The sequence below is a fragment of the Salvelinus namaycush genome, chromosome 31 (assembly GCF_016432855.1).
Source record: "Salvelinus namaycush isolate Seneca chromosome 31, SaNama_1.0, whole genome shotgun sequence".
In the NCBI taxonomy this organism is placed as follows: domain Eukaryota; kingdom Metazoa; phylum Chordata; class Actinopteri; order Salmoniformes; family Salmonidae; genus Salvelinus; species Salvelinus namaycush.
Window position 1 is genome coordinate 16,748,730 of NC_052337.1, and position 23,110 is coordinate 16,771,839.

A 23,110-nucleotide genomic window follows, 5' to 3' on the forward strand; every position below is an offset into this window, starting at 1 on the left:
GCACAGCCATTGAAGAGGAGTGGGACAACATTCCACAGGCCACAATCAACAGCCTAATCAACTTTATGCGAAGGAGATGTGTCGCACTGAATGAGGCAAATGGTGGTCACACCAGATACTGACTGGTTTTCTGATCCACGCCCCTACTCTTTTTTTCTTTTAAGGTATCTGACCCACAGATGCACATCTGTATTCCCAGTCGTGAATCCATAGATGAGGGCCTTTAATGAATTTATTTCAATTGACTGATTTCCTTATATGAACTGTAACTCAGTAAAATATGAAAGCGTTGCGTTGATTCTCAATCAAATGCATTATCATTCTCTCAAGCATGGGAGGTGAAGTAAGTTCTTACGCTGGTCAATAATGACCCTCTCCATGCCCTCTTTGAGCTGGTTGGTGGTCCGCAGCCGCTTGACCGCACCGCTCAGCATCCGCTCCTGCTGGGACAGACGGCTCTTCAGACTCGCTATCTCATTCTTCAACAGCTCATCCTGGGAGAGGGAAGAGTGGAGGGAGGAATAATTGTTACTTCATGACTGAGTCACCCACAACATTTACACTGGTCTTATCAGTACCCCCAATTAGTATGGAAAGTGGATTACGTCACAATCAGTCAAACGTAAACACGACTGAGACACCCTGGAGACACATTTAGCAAACGTGTAGCGCCAGCAAACGTGTAGCGCCAGCAAACGTGTAGCGCCAGCAAACGTGTAGCGCCAGCAAACATGCATGCAGTCAGTCTCCTCAACTGATAAGGTGTCTCCGCTAATGTTTACTTTTTAACCTTTGTGACATCTCCACTTTCCACACATATTGACCAATTTATTCCAATTGCATCATTCTAATTACATGTTTGTGTGTATAGACTTTGTGTGGACAGTATTAATATATTTATAATTTGTGGAAAAAATGTGTGTACTTATCATGTAGAGAGCCTTGTTTGTGTGTGCACTGAAGACTGAGTTGAGTGTATAACTGGTGTGTGTGTGTGAGAGAGTGAGCAATTGTGTGTGTGCGAGTGTGTGTACCTGCTGGTTGCTGGTTGCAGTCACGATGCCAGAGGGCAGGGATACCCTCCAGACCAGTTTGAGCAGCTGGCCAGCCTCCTCCAGGACCTGCTGCATGGTGTTCACACTGCTGGACAGAGCCTTCAGGTGACCGTGTTCCACCACCTGGACAATAACACAGAACACTGGCTCAATATTCAATATAAACAGTTGAACACTCATAATGAACACATAGGAAATGTAATTAATTATTACAGCAATTTATTGTATGAATGATTTTCAAATATTACATGCACATTATAAATACTAAAAGGTAGTTGGCTGGACTTCACCTGAGCAGGAAACAGGAAAGTCTGACATGTATTAAACAAGGGAATGTGCTCATAAGAGACTGTTGTATTTACCCCGTTGTCAGTCCCCTGCTGGCTGAGTGTGCAGACACACTCCTGCAGGTGTGTGTCCATGGTGCGGGTGAGCCTCCTTCCCTCGGAGATCTGCTTCCGCAGGGCATTGTGGTCCTCGATAAGACCCAGGATGTGGCGCCCTTGGCGGTTGGCCCACAGGCGGTGGCCGGGCACCAGACGGGATGGAGGGGGAGCCGAGCCAGAGATACTGTCCCCAGAACTGTTACTACACTGTGACACGGCGTCCATCTCCGACTGGGCTTGACGCTTCAGATCTGGCAGAGAGAACACAAACACACACACACATATATGTATATACCGTTAATGACTGACAACTGACACAGACGTACATTGATGTTATACACAGTTACTCACCTCTAACTTATTGACATTATACAAATGTGACATTTGTTGTGGTGTACCTACAGGCCAGTAACATACAGTACATTGTGGATTGGGTGTGCTGTGGGTTCTCACCGTGAGAGGAGGAGTGGCGGGGAGGATCACAGCCTTCACAACCAGGAGACCTGCCTGTATCCTCTGGAACACACAACATAGGACAAATGTTTATGCCACGGGACTTTATGGTTGAATATGGATGTGCATGCGTTCAGTGAGAGAGCCAGTACATATATATCCTACCTGACGTGGGTAGTACATGATAGTGTATGGATTTCTACCTCTATACTACATACACTCCATGACCAAAAGTTTGCCCGTCGAACGTCTCATTCCAAAATCATTGGCATTAATAAGGACTTGGTCCCCCCTATGCTGCTATAACAGGGAAGGCTTTCCACTAGATGTTGGAACATTGCTACTGGGACAGTGAGGTCAGGCACTGATGTTGACCGATTAGGCCTGGCTCGCAGTTGTTGTTCCAATTCATCCCAAAGGTGTTTGATGGGGTTGAGGTCAGGGCTGTGTGCAGGCCAGCCAAGTTCTTCCACACCGATCTCGACAAACCATTTCTGTATGGACCTCGCTTTGTGCATGGGGGCATTGTCATGTTGAAACAAGAAAGGGCCTTCCCCAAACTATTGCCACAAAGTTGGAAGCACCGAATCATCTAGAATGTCATTAAGATTTCCCTTCACTGGAACTAAGGGGCCTAGCCCGAACCATTAAAAACAGCCCCAGACCATTATTCCTCCCACCAATCTTTACAGTTGGCACTATGCATTGGTGCAGGTAGCATTCTCCTGGCATACGCCAAAACCAGACTCGTCCGTCGGACTGCCAGATGGTGAAGCGCGATTCATCACTCCAGAGAACGTGTTTCCACTGCTCCAGAGTTCAATGGCGGCGAGCTTTACACCACTCCAGCCAACGCTTGGCATTGAGCATGGTGATCTTAGGCTTGTGTGCAGCTGCTCGGCCATGGAAACCCATTTCATGAAGCTCCCGACTAACAGTTATTGGGCTGACGTTGCTTCCAGAGGCAGTTTGGAACTCGGTAATGAGTGTTGCATCCGAGGACATACGATTTTTATGCACTACGCGCTTCAGTACTCAGGGTCCTGTTCTGTGAGCTTGTGTGGCCTACCACTTCGTGGCTGAGCCGTTGTTGCTCCTAGATGTTTTCACTTCACAATAACATCACTTCCAGTTGACCAGGGCAGCTCTAGCAGGGCAGCAATTTGACGAACTGACTTGTTGAAAAGGTGGAATCCTATGACGGTGCCACATTGAAAGTGACTGAGCTCTTCAGTAAGGCCATTCTACTGCCAATGTTTGTGAATGGAGATTGCATGACTGTGTGCTAGATTTTATACACCTGTCAGCAACGGTGTGGCTGAAATAGCCGAATTCACTCATTTGAAGGGGTGTCCACATACTTATGTGTTTAGATCCAAAAGTATTGGGACAGTGACACATGTTTTGGCTCTGTACTCCAGCACTTTGGATTTGAAATGAAACAATGACTATGAGGTTAAAGTGCAGACTGGCAGAGGGTATTTGTATCCATATCGGGTGAACCGTTTGTGTATGTACAAAAAGTGCTGTCATTTCTAGAGTGCACTAAACATTAGGAACTCTGCTCTTTCCATGACAGACTGACGATGTGAATGCTATGATCCCTTATTTATGGTACTTGTTAAAGAAGGACTTTTAAGCCTTGAGACAATTGAGACATGGATTGTGTATGTGTGCCAATCAGAGGGTGAGTACAGTTGAAGTCAGAAGTTTACATACACTTAGGTTGGAGTCATTAAAACTCGTTTTTCAACCACTCCACAAATGTCTTGTTAACAAACTATAGTTTTGGCAAGTCGGTTAGGACATCTACTGTGTGCATGACACAAGTAATTCTTCCAACAATTGTTTACAGACAGATTAATTCACTTAATCACAATTCCAGTGGGTCAGAAGTTTACATACACTAAGTTGACAGTGCCTTTACACAGCTTGGAAAATTCCAGAAAATTATGTCATCGCTTTAGAAGCTTCTGATAGGGTAATTGACATAATTTGAGTCAATTGGAGGTGTACCTGTGGATATATTTCAAGGCCTACCTTCAAACTCAGTGCCCCTTTGCTTGACATCATGGGAAAATCAAAAGAAATCAGCCAAGACCTCAGAAAAAGAACTGTAGACCTCCACAAGTCTGGTTCATCCTTGGGAGCAATTTCCAAACGCCTGAAGGTACCACGTTCTTCGGTACAAACTAACACCATGGGACCGCGCAGCCGCCATACCACTCAGGAAGGAGACACGTTCTGTCTCCTAGAGATGAACGTACTTTGGTGCGAAAAGTGCAAATCAATCCCAGAACAACAGCAAAGGACCTTGTGAAGATGCTGGAGGAAACAGGTACAAAAGTATCTATATCCACAGTAAAACGAGTCCTATATTGACATAACCTAAAAGGCTTCTCAGCAAGGAAGAAGCCACTGCTCCAAAACTGCCATAAAAAAGCCAGACTACGGTTTGCAACTGCACATGGGGACAAAGTTCATACTTTTTGGAGAAATGTCCTCTGGTCTGATGAAACAAAAATAAAACTGTTTGGCCATAATGACCATCGTTATGTTTGGAGGAAAAAGGGGGACGCTTGCAAGCTGAAGAATACCATCTCAACAGTGAAGCACAGGGGTAGCAGCATCATGTTGTGGGGGTGCTTTGCTGCAGGAGGGACTGGTGCACTTCACAAAATAGATGGCATCATGAGGGAGGAAAATTATGTGGATATATTGAAGCAACATCTCAAGACATCAGTCAGGAAGTTAAAGCTTGGTCGCAAATGGGTCTTCCAAATGGACAATGACCCCAAGCATACTTCCAAAGTTGTGGCAAAATGGCTTAAGGACAACAAAGTCAAGGTTGGAGTGGCCATCACAAAGCCCTGACCTCAATCCTATAGAAGATTTGTGGGCGGAACTGAAAAAGCGTGTGCGTGCAAGGAGGCCTACAAACCTGACTCAGTTACAACAGTTCTGTCAGGAGCAATGGGCCAAAATTCACCCAACTTATTGTGGGAAGCTTGTGGAAGGCTACCCGAAACGTTTGACCCAAGTTAAACAATTTAAAGGCAATGCTATCAAATACTAATTGAGTGTATGTAATCTTCTGACCCACTGGGAATGTGATGAAAGAAATAAAAGCCTAAATAAATCACTCTACTATTATTCTGACATTTCACATTCTTAAAATAAAGTGGTGATCCTAACTGACCTAAAACAGGGAATTTTTACTAGGATTAAATGTCAGGAATTGTGAAAAACTGAGTTTAAATGTATTTGGCTATGGTGTATTTAAACTTCCAACTTCAACTGTAGGTGCCAGGCGCACCGGTTTGTGTCAAGAACTGCAAAGCGGCTGGATTTTCCACGCTCAACAGTTTCCCGTGTGCATCAAGAATGGTCCGACATCCAGCCAACTTGACACAATTGTGGGAATGCCTCCAACTAATTGAGGCTGTTCTGAGGGCAAAAGGGGGTGCAACTCAAGTGTTCCTGATATTTTGTACACTCAGTGTAGTCCCCCCATTTTAGGGGACCAAAAGTATTGGGACAAATTCACTTATGTGTATTAAAAAGTCAGAAGTTTAGTATTTGGTCCCATAGCACACAAGCTTGTGACTCTACAAACTTGTTGGATGCATTTGCTGTTTGTTATGGTTGTGTTTCAGATCATTTTGTGCCCAATAGAAATGAATGGTAAATTATGTATTATGTCATTTTGGAGTCACTTGTATTGTAAATAAGAATATAATATATTTCTAAACACGTCTACATTAATGTGTATGCTACCATGATTACGGATAATCCTGAATGAATTGTGAATAAATGACGAGTGAAACATTTTAGACGCACAAATATCATACTCCCAAGACATGCTAACCTCTCACCATTACAATAACATGGGGGGTATGATATTTATGCATCTAACTTTCTCATTCATAATTATTCACGATTCATTCAGGATTATCCTTAATCATGGTAGCATTCATATTAATGTAGAAGTGTTTAGAAATATATTATATTCTTATTTACAATACAAGTGACTCCAAAATGACATAATACATATTTTACCATTCATTTCTATGACAAAACATTTCTATTGGGCACATCTACAAAAAAGTGCTGTTCTTTCTTAGAGTTCCCTTGATATGGATAAAAATACCCTCAAATTAAAGCTGACAGTCTGCACTTTAACCTCAGTCATTGTTTCATTTCAAATCCAAAGTGTTGGAGTACAGAGCCAAAACAACAAAAATATTGTCACTGTCCCAATACTTCTGGAGCTCACTGTACCTGAAGTAGCCAGTAGATAGTTGATATTGATGGTATCTGGGCGGTTGGGACCTCTGAGCAGCTGTTCCTCCAGTCTCTGCCTCAGGGACGTGTTGGTCTGGATGCTCCTTTCCAGCTGCAGCCTCAGGTGGCGGATCTCTGACAGCAGCTCCCCCAGGTCCACTTGGTTCGACCCAGACCCTGAACCAGGACCAGACTGTTGGGCTGTACCACTGGACTCTAGAGAGGGAATGTCAGAAACAACTAAGCGACAAGTGTGTGTGTGCGCACGCTTGTAGGACACTACCTGTGTGCTTGTAGGACACTACCTGTGTGCTTGTAGGACACTACCTGTGTGCTTGTGTGTCCCATTGCCAGTTTTGATCTGTTCGTAGACCTGCAGCTCCACGCGTAGAGACTGGAGGAGGTGTTGACTGTCTGACAGTTGCTGTCTCTGCATCTTCACCTCACACTGCAATCTAGAGGAACACACATTTAGGACGGGTATACAAGCAAGTTGCACACACACGCACGTACAGACTGACACACAGTATAGGGAATACCTAGTCAGTTGTAAAACTGAAATGTGTCTTCCGCATTTAACCCAACCCCTCTGAATCAGAGCTGCGGGGGGCTGCCATAATCGACATCCACGTCTTCAACGCCCGGGGAACAGTGAGTTAACTGCCTTGCTCAGGGGCAGAAAGATAGATTTTTAACTTGTCAGCTCGGGGATTTGATCCAGCAACCGTTCGGTTACTGGCCCAACGCTCTAACCACTAGGCTACCTGCCACCCCAGTAGCAACCCAATGAAACACCCACATTTACCATCACATCTACACTGCACCAGCGACTGTAACACGTCACATCTACACTGCACCAGTGACTAACACATCACATCTACACTGCATTAGCGGACACAAGACAGAGACCAGTCACAGTATACACTGAGAAAATCAGCACTTCAATCTTGCCATGCAACTTGAAAGTACACAAATTAACCAATGTCATGACATTGTACGTTCATCATTACCATAACCAACACATTACACATCATCATTACTGAGAACACCATTATACTCTGCAATCTGAGAACACACAAACAAACTAATGTGGAATCCCTTACATCTGTGGTTCCCAAACTTTAGATTTTCCCATACCCCTTCAAACATTTAACCTCCAGCTACGTACCCCCTCTAGATCATTTTGTGCCCAATAGAAAAAAACAGAAATGCACCAGGGTCAGCACACTCTCAAATATTGTTTTTGCCATCATTGTAAGCCTGCCACACACACACTATACGATACATTTATTAAACACAAGAATGAGTGTGAGTTTTTGTTACCACCCGGCTCGTGGGAAGTGACAAAGAGCTCTTATAGGACCAGGGCACAAATAATAATAATAATCAATAATCTTGCTCTTTATTTAGCCATCTTACATTTAAAACCTTATTTATTCATCAATAATTGTGCTTGAAAGGATGCACATAACTCTGCAATGTTGGGTTGTATTGGAGAGAGTCTCAATCAAATAATTTTCCACACACAGTCGGTGCCTGTATTTAGTGTTCATGCTAGTGAGGGCCAAGAATCCACTCTCACATAGGTACGTGGTTGCAAAGGGCATCAGTGTCTTAACAGTGAGATTTGCCAAGGCAGGATACTCTGAGCGCAGCCCTATCCAGAAATCTGGCAGCGGCTTTTGATTAAATTACATCTTCACAGAACCGCTTGTTGCAATTTCGATGAGGCTCTCTTGTTCAGATATCGGTAAGTGGACTGGAGGCAGGGCATGAAAGGGATAACGAATCCAGTTGTTTGTTTCGGAAAGTTCCTGCGAAATTGCGCACCCAGCTCACTCAGGTGCTTTGCTATATCACAAGATTGAGTTCATTTGTACACAAAAAAATCATACAATGATGGAAAGACCTGTGTGTTGTCCTTGTTAATGCAGACAGAAAAAAGCTCCAACTTCTTAAATCATAGCCTCAACTTTGTCCCGCACATTGAATATAGTTGCGGAGAGTCCCTGTAATCCTAGATTCAGATCATTCAGGCGAGAAAATAGGCCATTCGTGTGAGAAACTTGTTATCATGCAAGTGGTCAGACAAGTGAAAATTATGATCAGTAAAGAAAACTTTAAGCTCGTCTCTCAATTTTTAAAAAACGTGTCAATAATTTGCCCCTTGACAACCAGCGCACTTCTGTATGTTGTAAAAGCGTTACATGGTTGCTGCCCATATCATTGCTTAATGCAGAAAATACACAAGAGTTCAGGGGCCTTGCTTTAAAAAAGTTAACCATTTTCATTGTAGTGTCCAAAACGTCTTTCAAGATGTCAGGCATTCCCTTGGCAGCAAGAGCCTCTCGGTGGATGCTGCCGTGTACCCAAGTGGCGTCGGGAGAAACTGCTTGCACGCAAGTTACCACTCCACGTTGTCTCCCTGTCATGGCTTTTGCGCCATCAGAACAGATACCAACACATCTTGACCACCAAAGTCCATTTGATGTCACAAAGCTGTCCAGTACTTAAAAAAATAACCTCTCATGTTGTCCTGGTTTCCAGAAGAGGATGTCTTCCTTAAATTGACCCCCCATAAATATAACAGACATATACCAGGAGCTGTGCCAGGCCCGCCCCATCTGTTGACTCATCCAGCTGTAACGAATATAATTCACTGGCTTGTATGCGAAGCAGTAATTGTTTCAAAACATCTCCTGTCGTGTCACCAATGCGTCGTGAAAGTGTTTGATGAAGGCATTGTCTGTATAGTTTTTTTGGCCTTTTCCCCCAGCATTGTCCCAGCCATATCCATGGCAGCAGGAAGAATTAGGTCCTCCACAACAGTATGGGGCTTGCCTGTCCTAGCCACTCGGTATCTCACCATAAGACGCTTCTAGCCCCTTCTTATTAATGGTATCTGTTGCTTTTATACATGTCTTACTACTCGAAAGTCGTCTTTATTCTCGCTCAAAAAACTCCCGTGGCTTACTTTTTTGAAATGGTCATGTTTCGCTTCTAAATGTCTGCGAAAGAGTGAAGGTTTCCCGCGAGAGAGTAACAGTTAATGTGATTGGATGTTAATTATTTGGCTAGGCTACCTGTATTTGACATTGTGTTGTTATTTAGCTGAACACTAGATGGTTTAATTTTATTTTTGGCAGTGAAACGAGGGTACACAGGTGAGAAAAAACTCACCCAAATGTATAGCCCCGTTGGAAAATACAATTGTACTGTTTGAAAAATGTGAAGAAAAAACACGTACCCCAGTTTGGGAAAACCTGGCTTACATGACCTTGGTGACCCATGACCTTGGTCTCCCAGTGACACAGTTGAGTGAGGATGACACCCAATACCAGGAGTCTACTTCTCCACAGCAGTATCACCTCTCCTCTCCCTTTCCACCTGGGGTTTGTGTGTGTGTGTAGTATGGTGTACCCTGTGTGAGTGTGTGTTTATGCACCCTGTGTGTATGTATTTAGGAGTTTGTATTTGTATTTATTATGGATACCCATTAGCTGCTGCCAAAGCAGCAGCTACTCTTCCTGGGGTCCAGCAAAATTAAGGCAACTTATACAATTTTAAAAACATTACAATACATTCACAGATTTCACAACATACTGTGTGCCCTCAGGCCCCAACTACACCACTACCACATATCTACAGTACTAAATCCATGTGTATGTGTGTATATAGTGCGTATGTTATCGTGTGTGTGTGTATGCATGCGTCTGTGCCTATGTTTGTGTTGCTTCACAGTCCCCGCTGTTCCATCAGGTGTTTTTTTATCTGTTTTTTTAAATCAAATTTTACTGCTTGCGTCAGTTACTTGATGTGGAATAGAGTTCCATGTAGTCATGGCTCTACGTAGTACTGTGTGCCTCCCATAGTCTGTTCTGGACTTTGGGACTGTGAAAAGACCTCGTGGCATGTCTTGTGGGGTATGCATGGGTGTCCGAGCTGTGTGCCAGTAGTTTAGACAGACAGCTCGATGCATTCAACATGCAATACCTCTCATAAATACAAGTAGTGATGAAGTCAATCTCTCCTCCACTTTGAGCCAAGAGAGATTGACATGCATATTATTAATATTAGCTCTCTGTGTACATCCAATTGCAATTTTCTACAGTCCTTTTTGTGGCACCTGACCACACGACTGAACAGTAGTCAAGGTGCGACAAAACTAGGGCCTGTAGGACTTGCCTTGTTGATAGAGTTGTTAAGAAGGCAGAGCATCGCTTTATTATGGACTGACTTTTCCCCAACTTAGCTACTACTGTATCAATATGTTTTGACCATGACTGTTTACAATGTAGGGTTACTCCTAGCAGTTTAGTCATCTCAACTTGCTCAATTTACACATTATTTATTTATTATAAGTTTTAGTTGAGGTTTAGGGTTTAGTGAGTGTTTTGTTCCAAATACAATGCTTTTAGTTTTAGAAATATTTAGAGCCACCCACTCTGAAACTAACTGCAGCTCTTTTTAAGTGTTGCAGTCATTTCAGTAACTGTAGTAGCTGACGTGTATAGTGTTGAGTCATCCGCATACATAGACACTCTGGCTTTACTCAAAGTCAGTGGCATGTCGTTAGTAAAAATTGAAAAAGCAAAGGGGCCTAAACAGCTACCTTGGGGAATTCCTGATTCTAACTGGATTATATTTGATAGGCTTCCATTAAACAACACCCTCTGTGTTCTGTTAGACCAGTAACTCTTTATCCACATTATAGCAGGGGGTGTAAAGCCATAACACATACGTTTTTCCAGCAGCAGACTATGATCGATAATGTCAAAAGCTGCACTGAAGTCTAACAGCCCCCACAATAATTTTATCATCAATTTCTCTAAGCCAATCATTAGTCATTTGTGAAAGTGTTGTGCTTGTTGAGTGTCCTTCCCTATAAGCGTGCTGAACGTCTGTTGTCAATTTGTTTACTGTGAAATAGCATTGTATCTGGTCCCCCCCAAAAATCCAGAAGTTTACTAAGGGTTGGTAACAGGCTGATTGGTCGGCTATTTGAGCCAGTAAATGTGGCTTACCATTCTTGGGTAGTGGAATGACTTTAGCTTCCCTCCAGGCCTGAGGGCACACACTTTCTAGTAGGCTTAAATTGGAGATGTGACAAATAGGAGTGGCAATATCGTCTGTTATTATCCTCAGTAATTTCCCATCCAGATTGTCAGACCCCGGTGGCTTGTCATTGTTGATAGACAATAATTTTTTCACCTCTTCCACACTGACTTTACGGAATTCAAAAGTACAATTCTTGTCTTTCACAATTTGGTCTGATATATTTGGGTGTGTAGTGTTAGTGTTTGTTGCTGGCATGTTATCCCTAAATTTGCTTATCTTGCCAATGAAAAAAATCATTAAAGTAGTTGGCAATATCAGTGGGCTTTGTGATGAATGAGCCATCTGATTCAATGAACGATGGAGCCGAGTTGGCTTTTCCCACCAAGATTTCATTTAAGGTGCCCGTAGCTTTTTACTATCATTCTTTATATAATTGATCTTTGTTTCATAGTATAGTTTATATTTATTTAGTCACTCTATTTCTTAATTTATATTTATATTGCATTTATTTATTTATTTTTTAAATCCCAGGCCCCGTCCCCGGAGAAGGCCTTTTGGTAGGCCGTCATTGTAATTAAGAATTTGTTCTTAACGGACTTGCCTGGTTAAATTAAGGTTAAATAAAATTACACCCCACAGACCAGAAAATATTCTTTACATCATCAACATATGAATCACTACAAACTTGCGTGTCCTGTGTGTGTGTTTCTGTATATTACCTGTGGATCTCCTGGCGGCTGTAGTGCAGTGTGTCCTGGAGGTGTGTGTGTTCCAGGATGCTCCTGTCCAGGCGGTCCTGAAGACGTGTGTGTTCCTGTCTCAGGACCTCACACTCCTTTCTGCTCTGCTCCAGCTTGGCCGTCCGTCTGGCCAGCGCCTCACGCAGCTTCTCGTTCTCCTTCTGCTTGTCTGGAGAGATCATAATAATATTTAAATATAATATTAATAGGATAGACAACAAAATGGGCTATTATTCTCCCTCTGCTATATTGGGGACATTTTGTGGCTCAGTTGGTAAGAGCATGAGGCTAGCAATGCCCAGGTTGTGGTATCAATCAATTCAGGAATCACAAACACACTAGTATGTGGGGAAAGCGGCTATTCGTTAGTGGTACCTCTGGAGCCCAGGTTGAGCTGCTCCTTCAGGGCCTGGTTCTGTCCCCAGAGGAACCGCAGCTCGCTGGTCAGCTGGCCCTGCTCCTCCGTACCGTGGATGAAGATGTTGGTGGCTGCTAAGTTCATCATTGAGGAGGAAGTCAAACATAATATGCTCTGTGTGAGTATCCATCTCAGCCAGTCAGTGTGACTCTATGCAAATATGAACATAGAGAGAGAGAGGTAGAGGTGTGTGTACCTGGGTCTCTCTCCACCTCGCCCAGTCTTCTCTCCAGCTGTTCTCTGAGCCGGTCGTTGTTGTAGATGGTCTCCTCCAGACGCTGTCTCAGGGCTCTGATCTCCAACAGGTGTTCTGCTAACAGGTCTGACAAAAATGTCAGTCAAAATATACACACACTTTTCTAACCTTGTGAGGACAAGTGTCACTAACACATACAGATCCAATGAACATACCATTAGAAGCAACTACAGGCCTATAATCCCCATTCAGACGTGACGATCACCCCCCCACTCCCGGCTCTGTACCTGGGTTCATGCTGCGTAGCTGGGCAGTGTCCTGCTGTGAGGCTGGGTGTCCCTCTCCCCTCTGGTCCTCCCTGTTCTGTGGTGACCCCCCAGCCTGTCCCTGGCTCTGCCCCAGCCCCTCTCCCTGGGTGTGTAGTGGCGTGGAGATCCCCTGGACCAGGATAGAGCGGTGGAGGTCCAGCTCGCTGCGCAGCGTGGCATTAAGCTCCTCGCTGCTCCTCAGCTGCTCCACCAGGCGCCCATTCTCCCTCTGCAGGCCCTGGAGCTGCCTGGCTCTCCCTTTATGTTCAGAAACGACCCCAGGGCCAGACACACCCCCATCCTTAGCCACGCCCCCAGTCTGCTGGGCTGCAGAGTCTGGAGCCGACGTTGAGCCCCCGTTGGACTCTTTCATTCCTGGATGGATGAAGTATAGGAGAAGAGGAAATTTGAACAAGTTGTTTACAACATTTTTCTTTGTGCGACGTAGCCTAAACATTTTTTAAACAAAACCCTAGAGAGAAAAAATATAATGTCAGTCCACACAATATCCCTATGTACCCATGCATTCATCTTTGGTAGCATCAAGTGCCATTTTCCACCATCCTCGAATTATGTCATTTGGTTTCACTTTCTCCTCCTTTACATCCATGGTATCAGAGTTGGCCTCGCTACCTACACTGACTGGCTGAATGACAGCTCTGATGGTTAGCCTCGCTACCTACACTGACTGGCTGAATGACAGCTCTGATGGTTAGCCTCGCTACCTACACTGACTGGCTGAATGACAGCTCTGATGGTTAGCCTCGCTACCTACACTGACTGGCTGAATGACAGCTCTGATGGTTAGCCTCGCTACCTACACTGACTGGCTGAATGACAGCTCTGATGGTTAGCCTCGCTACCTACACTGACTGGTTGAATGACAGCTCTGATGGTTAGCCTCGCTACCTACACTGACTGGTTGAATGACAGCTCTGATGGTTAGCCTCGCTACCTACACTGACTGGCTGAATGACAGCTCTGATGGTTAGCCTCGCTACCTACACTGACTGTCTGAATGACAGCTCTGATGGTTAGCCTAGCCTAGCCCCTTCAAACTAATACTATAGAATGCTCCCCGTTAGCTTAGTCTCCATGCACAACAAACTCGTCACCAAATGAGCCTCTGCTAAGTTAGCCTAGCCTATGAACACTTTGCCCAACACTCAGGAGCCCTATGAGTAAAAAACTGCAACTCGCTAGCATCTGCAGTGCCGCAGGACTAAGCTAAAAGAGAGTTCTTCTTCAGTAGCCCTGCTCTCCTCTCACAACACATCATCTATCTTTGTAATAGCCCTCTTTGTCGACACTCAAAGCAAAACACAATTTGAAGATTAAACCAGATAGGCGGAACTACTAAATAATGCAGTTTTAAGTGGAGAGAGAGGGGAGGGGATGGAGGGGGGAGAAAACAGTAATGGGTGTAACCGGACACCCGTACTGCCCTTGGCTGGCCCTCTTTGTCCTTTCGAGATCCCTGACTGGTCCACAATGGGCCTGAGTGGAAAATAAGTACCATTAGACTGACTGGGATGCAAAGGCAATGTCAACGACACTGACCCGGCTGGGCCGCCAGAGGGGAACAATAACCATATTTAATGGAGAGCTAAAAGTTAATCCGGCACAAGCCCAGAATAGCTTAACTCTGCACTACTCACATACCACACCTGGTTCGTATTCATTAGGCACCGAATGGAAGAAAACAATCTGAAACAGGGAGAAACTAGTTGGACTAAGGGTGCTCATTTTCATTTTCCATTGCAACAAAGTTTTTAAAAGTTTTCCATTGTGTAATGAATGCGACCCTGGCAAAAAACAGAGGTAGAAGGAGAGACTCGGGGACAGTGACCGGACCTGGGTGACATTCAAAGAGTAGCTTCTCTTTAGCATGGACCTTTCTCTGCTTCCCTGCACTCGATAGCAAGTCTGGGGACATCGGTTGAGCTCATTCTGAACAACTGACAACTCTTGACATTGTTCATTTCATACAACCTTGATGACGAACTGAAAACTGTCTGGGTTTTCAGCTACACGTGGCATAATACAACAGCATTAAGTTATTTTGTCTGTTCAGCATGTTATAACTAGTAGCTTGATGATCTCTTACCATGATAGGCCTGGTTGCCATGGAGTTTGCTGCAGGCTGGCAGGGTGGGGCTGTTGTGGTAGGAGGCTGTGGCTTGGTTAGAGACCCTGTCCGACAGGTCCGAGTCTGAGCTGTGGTGGCTGCTAGGAGTTTGGCCTCGCAGCTGAATCTGTAGACTCTGGACCAGACGGGTCTTCTCCTGTAACTCTTTAGACAGCCTGGGAGAGGAAATAAGAGAGAGCCAGAGCGGGGAGAGAGAGAAAGGGAGAGTTAGAGCAGGTTATAAGGCCACGGGGGGAGGCCGCTTCCACACAGTCTGAAGTAGTCTGAAACAAAGTCCAAAATAGTGAAAAAACACTTAAAAATCCCTGTCGGAAAGAGGGGGGTGAGTGCCTCAGAGAGAAGTGTTTCTTTCACATGACTGTAGATGTCTGTCGAGAGAACAGCTACAAGAACAGCAAACTCAGAAAAACACACACAGAGGACCCAAAACACAACATACCAAGAGCGAAACGCCTACTATCTAGAAAGGGTCTATTTTGACAGGTCTCGAAACATTCCAAAAGAAATGACCAGCTGAAGGAAGACATGTCGAAAGAGTCATAAGTCAAGAAGAGTTCACAGCAAACTCATGCTTCCAACCTCGCAGAATCCCTCTTGGTGACCGGCCACTCACAAATCTAGCTGCTCCCTGGCACACTCGGCCAAACTCTGGTTCTGTTGGACCTGGCAGCAGACCTGCTGCTGCAGCAGCTCCCTCTCGCCCTCTAGCTGCAAGTCCTCTATCCCCTGCTGCAGCAGCTCCCTCTCGCCCTCTAGCTGCAGCCGCAAGTCCTCTATCCCCTGCTGCAGCAGCTCCCTCTCGCCCTCTAGCTGCAAGTCCTCTATCCCCTGCTGCAGCCGCAAGTACTCTATTCCCTGCTGCAGCAGCTCCCTCTTGCCCTCTAGCTGCAGCCGCAAGTCCTCTATCCCCTGCTGCAGCAGCTCCCTCTTGCCCTCTAGCTGCAGCCGCAAGTCCTCTATCCCCTGCTGCAGCAGCTCCCTCTTGCTGCAGCCGCAAGTCCTCTATCCCCTGCTGCAGCAGCTCCCTCTTGCCCTCTAGCTGCAGCCGCAAGTCCTCTATCCCCTGCTGCAGCAGCTCCCTCTTGCCCTCTAGCTGCAGCCGCAAGTCCTCTATCCCCTGCTGCAGCAGCTCCCTCTTGCTGCAGCCGCAAGTACTCTATCCCCTGCTGCAGCAGCTCCCTCTCGCCCTCTAGCTGCAGCCGCAAGTCCTCTATCCCCTGCTGCAGCAGCTCCCTCTTGCTGCAGCCGCAAGTACTCTATCCCCTGCTGCAGCAGCTCCCTCTCGCTGCAGCCGCAAGTACTCTATCCCCTGCTGCAGCAGCTCCCTCTTGCCCTCTAGCCGCAAGTACTCTGCAGCCTGGTAGCGGCCGGGCTGTCTTGCTGCTGTAGCTCCGTCACTTTCGCCATCTAGCTGGGAGCGCAGGTACTGCAACTCCTGATGGAGCACGGTGTGGCTGTCCAGTAATAATGTTAAGAGACAATATTCCTCTAAATGTTGACATTAAGTTGACACAACCACACAGTGTTGAGTAAGACAGCTGTAAGCCTATGGATGTCCGTGAAATGTGAGTGTTTTAAGCAGCTGAGGTAGAAGAAACATTGGACTCTCTTGGGGCGGCAGGTAGCCTAGTGGTTATTGCGTTGGACTAGTTAACTGTAAAGTTGCAAGATTGAATCCCTGAGCTGACAAGGTAAAAATCTGTCGTTCTGCCCCTGAACAAGGCAGTTAACCCACTGTTCCTAGGCCGTTATTGAAAATAAGAATTTGTTCTTAACTGACTTGCCTAGTTTAATAAAGGTAACATTTTAAAATTAACAGATCAGTGACTGTCTAAGCAGGTCAATAGAACTTGGTTGGCTGGAAAACATACATCTCACATAAAAAGGCTCCATTAGTGATGGAGGGTGTTTGTGTGGTACAGGAGGAAGGGAGACTGCAACTCCTTATGGTCTCTTTCAGTCTATCACACCTCACTCTCTTCTGTCTATTTCAGCCCCCTCTTTTCTCTCCTAACCTCTTCAGGTAGCCTATGTGCTGTGTCCTTATGGTTATCACACATGATATCTAAATTATACACACACACACACACACCTTTGCGCCAGCTCCAGTGCTGCCCCGTCCTCGTTATCCAGTTGAGCGTCTCCTAGAGACAGGGAGAGAGGGATGGTGAAAGGCTTGTCTCTTTCAGTCTATCACACCTCACTCTCTTCTGTCTATTTCAGCCGCCTCTTTTCTCTCCTAACCTCTTCAGGTAGACTATGTGCTGTGTCCTTATGGTGATCACACCCCCCAATGATATCTAAATGATAGTTTTAGCTAAATAGTGTTTATTTGCAAACAATGGGAGTAAAACAAGCTCATATTTTTGGTTCTGATGGGGTACGACAGTTAAACTAAGCTCATGACTCTAGCGTTCTATAATGACACTATCAGTTTGTTTCTTACATCAGCAAACAGCTAGTTTGTCTTTTCTTAACAAGTTCCCCTGAATCTTGTGAGACGCTAATTGTTAGCCGCTAATGCTAACAGTTAGCGAATAAATGTACTGAGTAAGAGCAAACGTAGCTAGCTAATACAGCCTGATAATACCAGTGATGGTGTAGACCGAAATCAGCATGTTGTTTGTGCAACAGTATCTTCTAAATCAAAGAGGAATATGCAAAGCAAGAATATGTTAGCTACATGAAGTAGCTAAGAGAGAACATGCACTGTAGCCAAAGCTTATAGGGTCCCCTAGGAAACACTTATCAACACTTTAGTTCCTACCATGTCACAATTGCTCCTCCCTGGCATTTTACTTCGTTGTTATTAATATAAGGAATTTGAAATTATTTATACTTTTGATACTTAAGTACATTTTATCATTTACATTTAATACTTAAGCATATTTAAAACCAAATACTTTGTCTTTTACCCAAGTAGTATTTTACTGGGTGACTTCCACTTTTACTTGAGTCATTTTCTATTAACGTATCTTTACTTTTACTCAAGTACCGTAAAATAACGTCATAACGTCATTTTTTAAATATTTTGTATTATTATAAATACCGTGGTATAATATTTTGGCCATATCGCCCAGCCCTAACCTGTATTCTCGTGCTTGCCAAGTGGTGAGAGGCCTGTATTCTCGTGCTTGCCAAGTGGTGAGAGGCCTGTATTCTCGTGCTTGCCAAGTGGTGAGAGGCCTGTATTCTCGTGCTTGCCAAGTGGTGAGAGGCCTACGTGTGGGGTATCTGGTATTGGATGATGATGTGTGGTTTGGCTAGAATGTGTATTACACTACAAAAGTAGTGCAACTTTGATCTTTCATTTTAGGAAAATGAAACCCTCACAGATGTTCGCAATCCCAACATCGCATCTCTGCATTGGTGAGTAGGTTATGAAAGTATATACAATTTCAGAATGGGTTGGTGAATGGAGCATCTCAGAACAGTCTCAATAGACTCCATTCTGTAGAGGCCATTGGCTCTTTAAGAGTCCTTAGTACATGTTTGTATAGCTGCTTTTAAAATCCTATTACTATTATCAATGTCAACTATGACTATCATCACTGTCTACATAGAATGTTTGTTGTGCTTACCTTTCTCCAGCCGGCCCTCCAGCCTCTCCAGGACGCCCAGGCTCTTGTCCAGCTGCTCTCGGAACACCTCTCCCACGTAGTAGTCTATGTCGCTGGCCTGGAGCAGCTCCTCGAAGGCCAGCGACAGCTCCTCCAGCTGCATCCGATGCAGTGCCCCCAGGCCCCGGCTCTCCTGGATCTGACAACGCAGCTGGGACAGTTCCCTCGCCTGCGACTGCACCAGGGAGTCGATCCTATAGGGAACAGATGAGATCATTTAAAAAAAATACTTTTTAACCAAACAGAGACGTTTAGTGGTGATGACAATAACTAGATTACTAGACAGATTTATCAGACATTTCTAAACAAATACACTGTAGAGAGCTGACCTCACAAATTAGACCCCAGGGCTCTCTGGTTAAATGAAGGTGAAATAAAAGATACAACTGTAAACAAACATTCATTTGAGTCCATAATAATACAATGAAATAGTAACTGAACAGCCATTCAGAGTTCAACTTTTTACCATGTCAAAAATACATCTTTAGGACTTTATAATGAAGAAAGTTAAGAAACAACTACTTAGCAACCTGGCAGGTGAGGCTGATCGACTCTGCTGCTGGGCCTGCAACAGCTGCTCGCTCATACTCCTGTTCACGCTCCTCTCCCTCTCCAGCTCCATGCTCATACTCTTCATCTTCTCCTTCGTCACCTCCCCCTCTCCCTCCAGGCTCCTCTCCTCCTTCCCACCCTCCTCCCCCCTCTCGGAGCCCGTGTGACCTCCCGTGGCAGTGTGGGAGTCAGATGTGGCGGTCAACAGTTCGCTGGACAGGGAGGCGCGGCGGCGTAGCATGGTCTGCAGGTGGAGGATGACCTGGTGTTGGCTCTCTAGCTGGGTCTTCAGCTCCCTCACCTGGGCCTTGAGCTGGGCTGGGTCTTCACACAGACCATAGGAGTCAAACGTCTGGAGGCTCTTCAGACTCACCTAGTGAGAGATGGGGGATGGGGATGAGAAAGAGAGATAGAACAAGAAAGCACAAAAGTGAGAGAGGATAAAGAGAAAGAAAGAGCATAAAGGTGAGGGTTTAAGAGAGACAATACAATCAAACCAAAACACAGGACGAGGACCATGTCCAATAAAAATGTGAAAAGCAGTAACTAGGGCGGCAGTAACTAGGGCGGCAGTACCTTGGGGGAGCTGAGAGTGGGGGAGCTGGGGTAGGAGGCACTGGAGGCCGTGTCAAGGTTCTCTGTGGAGGAGAACGAGGGCTCCTCCTGGTTCTGCTTCAGCAGGCAGGGCAGGCTGCTGTTAGCACTGCCAGGGACAAGCTGCATATCTGGAGGGATCATCGTCAACCACACACAAAAGGATCAAACAGGGGTCTACAGTATATACCTAAAATAAGCAAGTCTGACGAAGATGGTACAATGTGAAAGGAGAGAGGATCGGTTTTGTGCTGATGTTTTACAGTTGACCGTGGTCAAATAAGGAGGAGTTAGTGTCCCATAGAGCAAGCCATTCCAGAGTACAACAACCAGAGTGCACACATGCAGGAGAGACACAGGCAGCGAGAGACAGACAGGCAGAGACACAGGTGTGCTGTACAAGTCAGTGCCCTGGTTAAACCACATAGGAGAAGGTGTGACTATCAGACCCATACAACACAGTGGGGTTATCACCACAATGTTCCAGCCCAGTGTTCATTCCCCATGCAGTCTTTAGGGCTGAGTCTCAATAGTCTAAAGTCACTTCCTCTCCTTTTCTCCTTACCTCTCTCTGCACTGACCTGAAAACACAGGCTAGAGGAAAACAAAATGTCAGATGCCCGTGAGCTGCTTTCACCTGTCCAGTCCTTTTTATGTCAGAGCAGATGAAGGAGAGGAAAGGAAGCCACTTTAGACTATCGAGACGCACCCGGACGATGTGTGACTATCAGACCAGAAAAGCACAGTGGTGTTATTATCAAACAGTCTTACAGCCCAGTGTTTTCATTCCTCATGCAGCAGACGCCACTCCACCACTGTGATTATTAGTGTCCACTCGACAGACAGACAGACATGCTCCGTCTAGACGTGGTCGTCTACCTGTGCTACTGCTCTCCTCCCTATCCACCTCGGCCTCACTCTTGCCACTGGTTTCGTAACCCAGGTCTTGCAGGTCCACCTGCACGCCCTTGTCTTCCTGCTCCAGAGGGGGCGCTAGAGGCAACACGCAGGCAGGCGGGGGTTAACAAGAGAAGTTTCAGGTTCTCTCTCTTTCGGCTTGATCAGATGCCGAGGACGTGATGTCATCATTGCATTTGGATTGTGCAGTCAAACGTTGATATTTGATGTAACAATTGAATCACACAGGCAGTAGTTTAATTCTACACAGAGCCAGTCACTGTCATTCGTTGTCATGCTATGCAAAGCTCCCTTTAGTGCATCAAAAACAGTAACCGAAAGGCTTGGCTGTCATGCTCGACACACCAGTACATGCACTTCTTGCAATAGAGGTCTATGCACATTTATAAACACACAGCTCAGCAAAGTGCAGGTTGCACACATTCCTCTAAGAACGTATGTCAAGACAAACATTTTCAAACAAAAAGCTGATTCCAAATTCCTGACGTTGTGTTGTTGTTCTGTCTAGATCTGTGCTTTAAATGAATCTTGAAAAACAAAGTAGCCAACAGATCCGGCTCGAAGGGCCATATAAGAAATAGTAGGAAGGAATGTCATTTTTAAATGTATGTATGAATCTTATCAACAATTTCACCTCAATTACTGTTCCCTTACCTCTCTGTGTTGCTACATGACTGGTCTTCTTGGAGGAGTTCTGCAGAGCTATGATGGACTGAGCCGTGGCCAGCTTCTCCTCCAGGCTCTTACAGGCCCTCTTCCTCTCCTTCAAAGCCTTCTGAAGGCTCTCCAGCTGGGCCTGGACATCTCGTGGTGGTACCCAAGCTCCAGGCTCCATCGTCTGGGCTTCCCTCTCCCTGCGTCCCCTCTCCTCCTGCAGGTCGTAGAAGGCCTTCTGGAGGAGGCAGATGTTATGGTGGAGCTCTAGGGGAGAGGGGGTTTCAGCCCCAGGAGTGGTGTGTCGTGTGGGGGTCCTACTGGTCTGTTGGTGGGTGGGTTCGGTGGAGCCCAGGTCGTCCAGCGCTTCTCTCTCCTGTAGTGCTCTCTGTAATCTGTCTAGCTGCTGTTGTAAGTCAGAGCTGCTTTGAGATGCTCTGGTCGTGGTAGAGGTGCTAAGGCTCGTGTTGGTACAGTGAGCTGTGAGTGAGCCTATGGCCAACTCGGCTGCTCTGAGACACTCGGAGAGATGCTTGGCAACCTGCTCAGATCCTAGGCTGCTCTTCTCATCGGACGCAAACTTGCTTCTTCCATGATGTTTTCCCCAACCTCTCTGTCCCTTTGTTTCATTCCCTCTCGGAAACTCATTCAGGTCTTCTTCTGGCTGCCTGCCGTAATTGCCCTCCAGGCCTGCGGGGGCAGTGTTGGCAGTGCCCTGCTGTGCTGCGACAGCCTCCTCAGCTGACCTCAGCCTCTCCTGCAGCTCGACGTTCAGCCGGCTCTGCTCCCACAGCGTCTCCTGCAGGGAGTCCACTTGCTGCTGCAGCTCCGCGTCGAGGCCCAGGGGGCACCCCGAAGGCCCTGGAACCGAGGTTTTCAGGACCAGAGGGTCAAGAGAAGCACTGACCTGCCGTAAGGTCGCCTCCAGCCTCGTGCACAGCACCTGGGGGTCCAAATGACCGTCCAGGGCGTTGGCAGATGACGAGGTGCCGGGGAGCGAGGCAATGGCCGCTTCGACCATGTTGAGACACTCCACCAGCTGGGTGTTGAGTCTCTCTTTCTCCTCAAGGGCTTTCTGGAGCTCAATGCACTGTCTCTGGAGTATGTACTCTGAACCAGGGGACCCAGAGCCTAGTACTCCACCCTGGCTGTTTCTGTCCAGGTTGCAGGCTGTAAGATAAGTGATGGTGGACTCGGCGGCCTGCAGGGCTTCCATATAATGACGGTTGAGCCGGTCTTTCTCCCGGAGCTGGGCCTGAAGTTCGTCCCACTCGGCCATCTGCTCCTCCAGACGGTCTATCAGCTGCTCCTTGTCCTGGCACTCCTGGTGGAGGAGCTCCAACTGGGATAGGAGTTCGGCGTCGGTGGGAGCCTGAGCTCGGAGGAACTCCGTCTCCAGGCCCTGTCTGGTGGTCCCCCTAGTGGTGCTGCTATGGTTAGAGCCTGGGCTGCAGTGCTGGGCGGCTCCAGGAGAGCTGTGGGAGTCGGAGTCTGAGGTTTGCTGGTCATGGTGGTGGTCCAGGCCTAGTTGATGTAGTACGTCTCCTCTCAGATGTTCAGAGAACTCGTCTGACGCCTGGTTTACCGACTCCCTGCTGCCAGCAGTGTCTGGTTTGTTGTGTCGCACAGGGACGGGCAGGCGAGATTTGACACCAGCCTGCAATACAGAAACAAACAGCAGAGCAGGAATATTAAAATGTGTGCAAGTCTCCTCTTCACTTCATG

General features: G+C 46.2%; 1 protein-coding gene across 1 annotated transcript in view; it reads right to left on the reverse strand.

The window, feature by feature from the left end:
• Positions 1-23,110, reverse strand: part of cdk5rap2 (CDK5 regulatory subunit associated protein 2) — a 64,563-nt gene that overhangs the window by 2,704 nt on the left and 38,749 nt on the right. The window contains exons 31-47 of the mRNA XM_038971225.1: positions 21,386-23,042; positions 20,693-20,806; positions 19,796-19,944; positions 19,198-19,592; positions 18,629-18,861; positions 17,140-17,191; positions 15,006-15,202; positions 12,878-13,273; positions 12,591-12,716; positions 12,352-12,468; positions 11,956-12,145; positions 6,506-6,633; positions 6,176-6,394; positions 1,895-1,957; positions 1,418-1,692; positions 1,035-1,178; positions 356-494 (exon numbers count right to left, since the gene is read on the reverse strand). Coding sequence (XP_038827153.1) covers positions 356-494; positions 1,035-1,178; positions 1,418-1,692; positions 1,895-1,957; positions 6,176-6,394; positions 6,506-6,633; positions 11,956-12,145; positions 12,352-12,468; positions 12,591-12,716; positions 12,878-13,273; positions 15,006-15,202; positions 17,140-17,191; positions 18,629-18,861; positions 19,198-19,592; positions 19,796-19,944; positions 20,693-20,806; positions 21,386-23,042 — 4,594 coding nt within the window. The remainder of the gene's footprint in view (positions 1-355; positions 495-1,034; positions 1,179-1,417; positions 1,693-1,894; positions 1,958-6,175; positions 6,395-6,505; positions 6,634-11,955; positions 12,146-12,351; positions 12,469-12,590; positions 12,717-12,877; positions 13,274-15,005; positions 15,203-17,139; positions 17,192-18,628; positions 18,862-19,197; positions 19,593-19,795; positions 19,945-20,692; positions 20,807-21,385; positions 23,043-23,110) is intronic.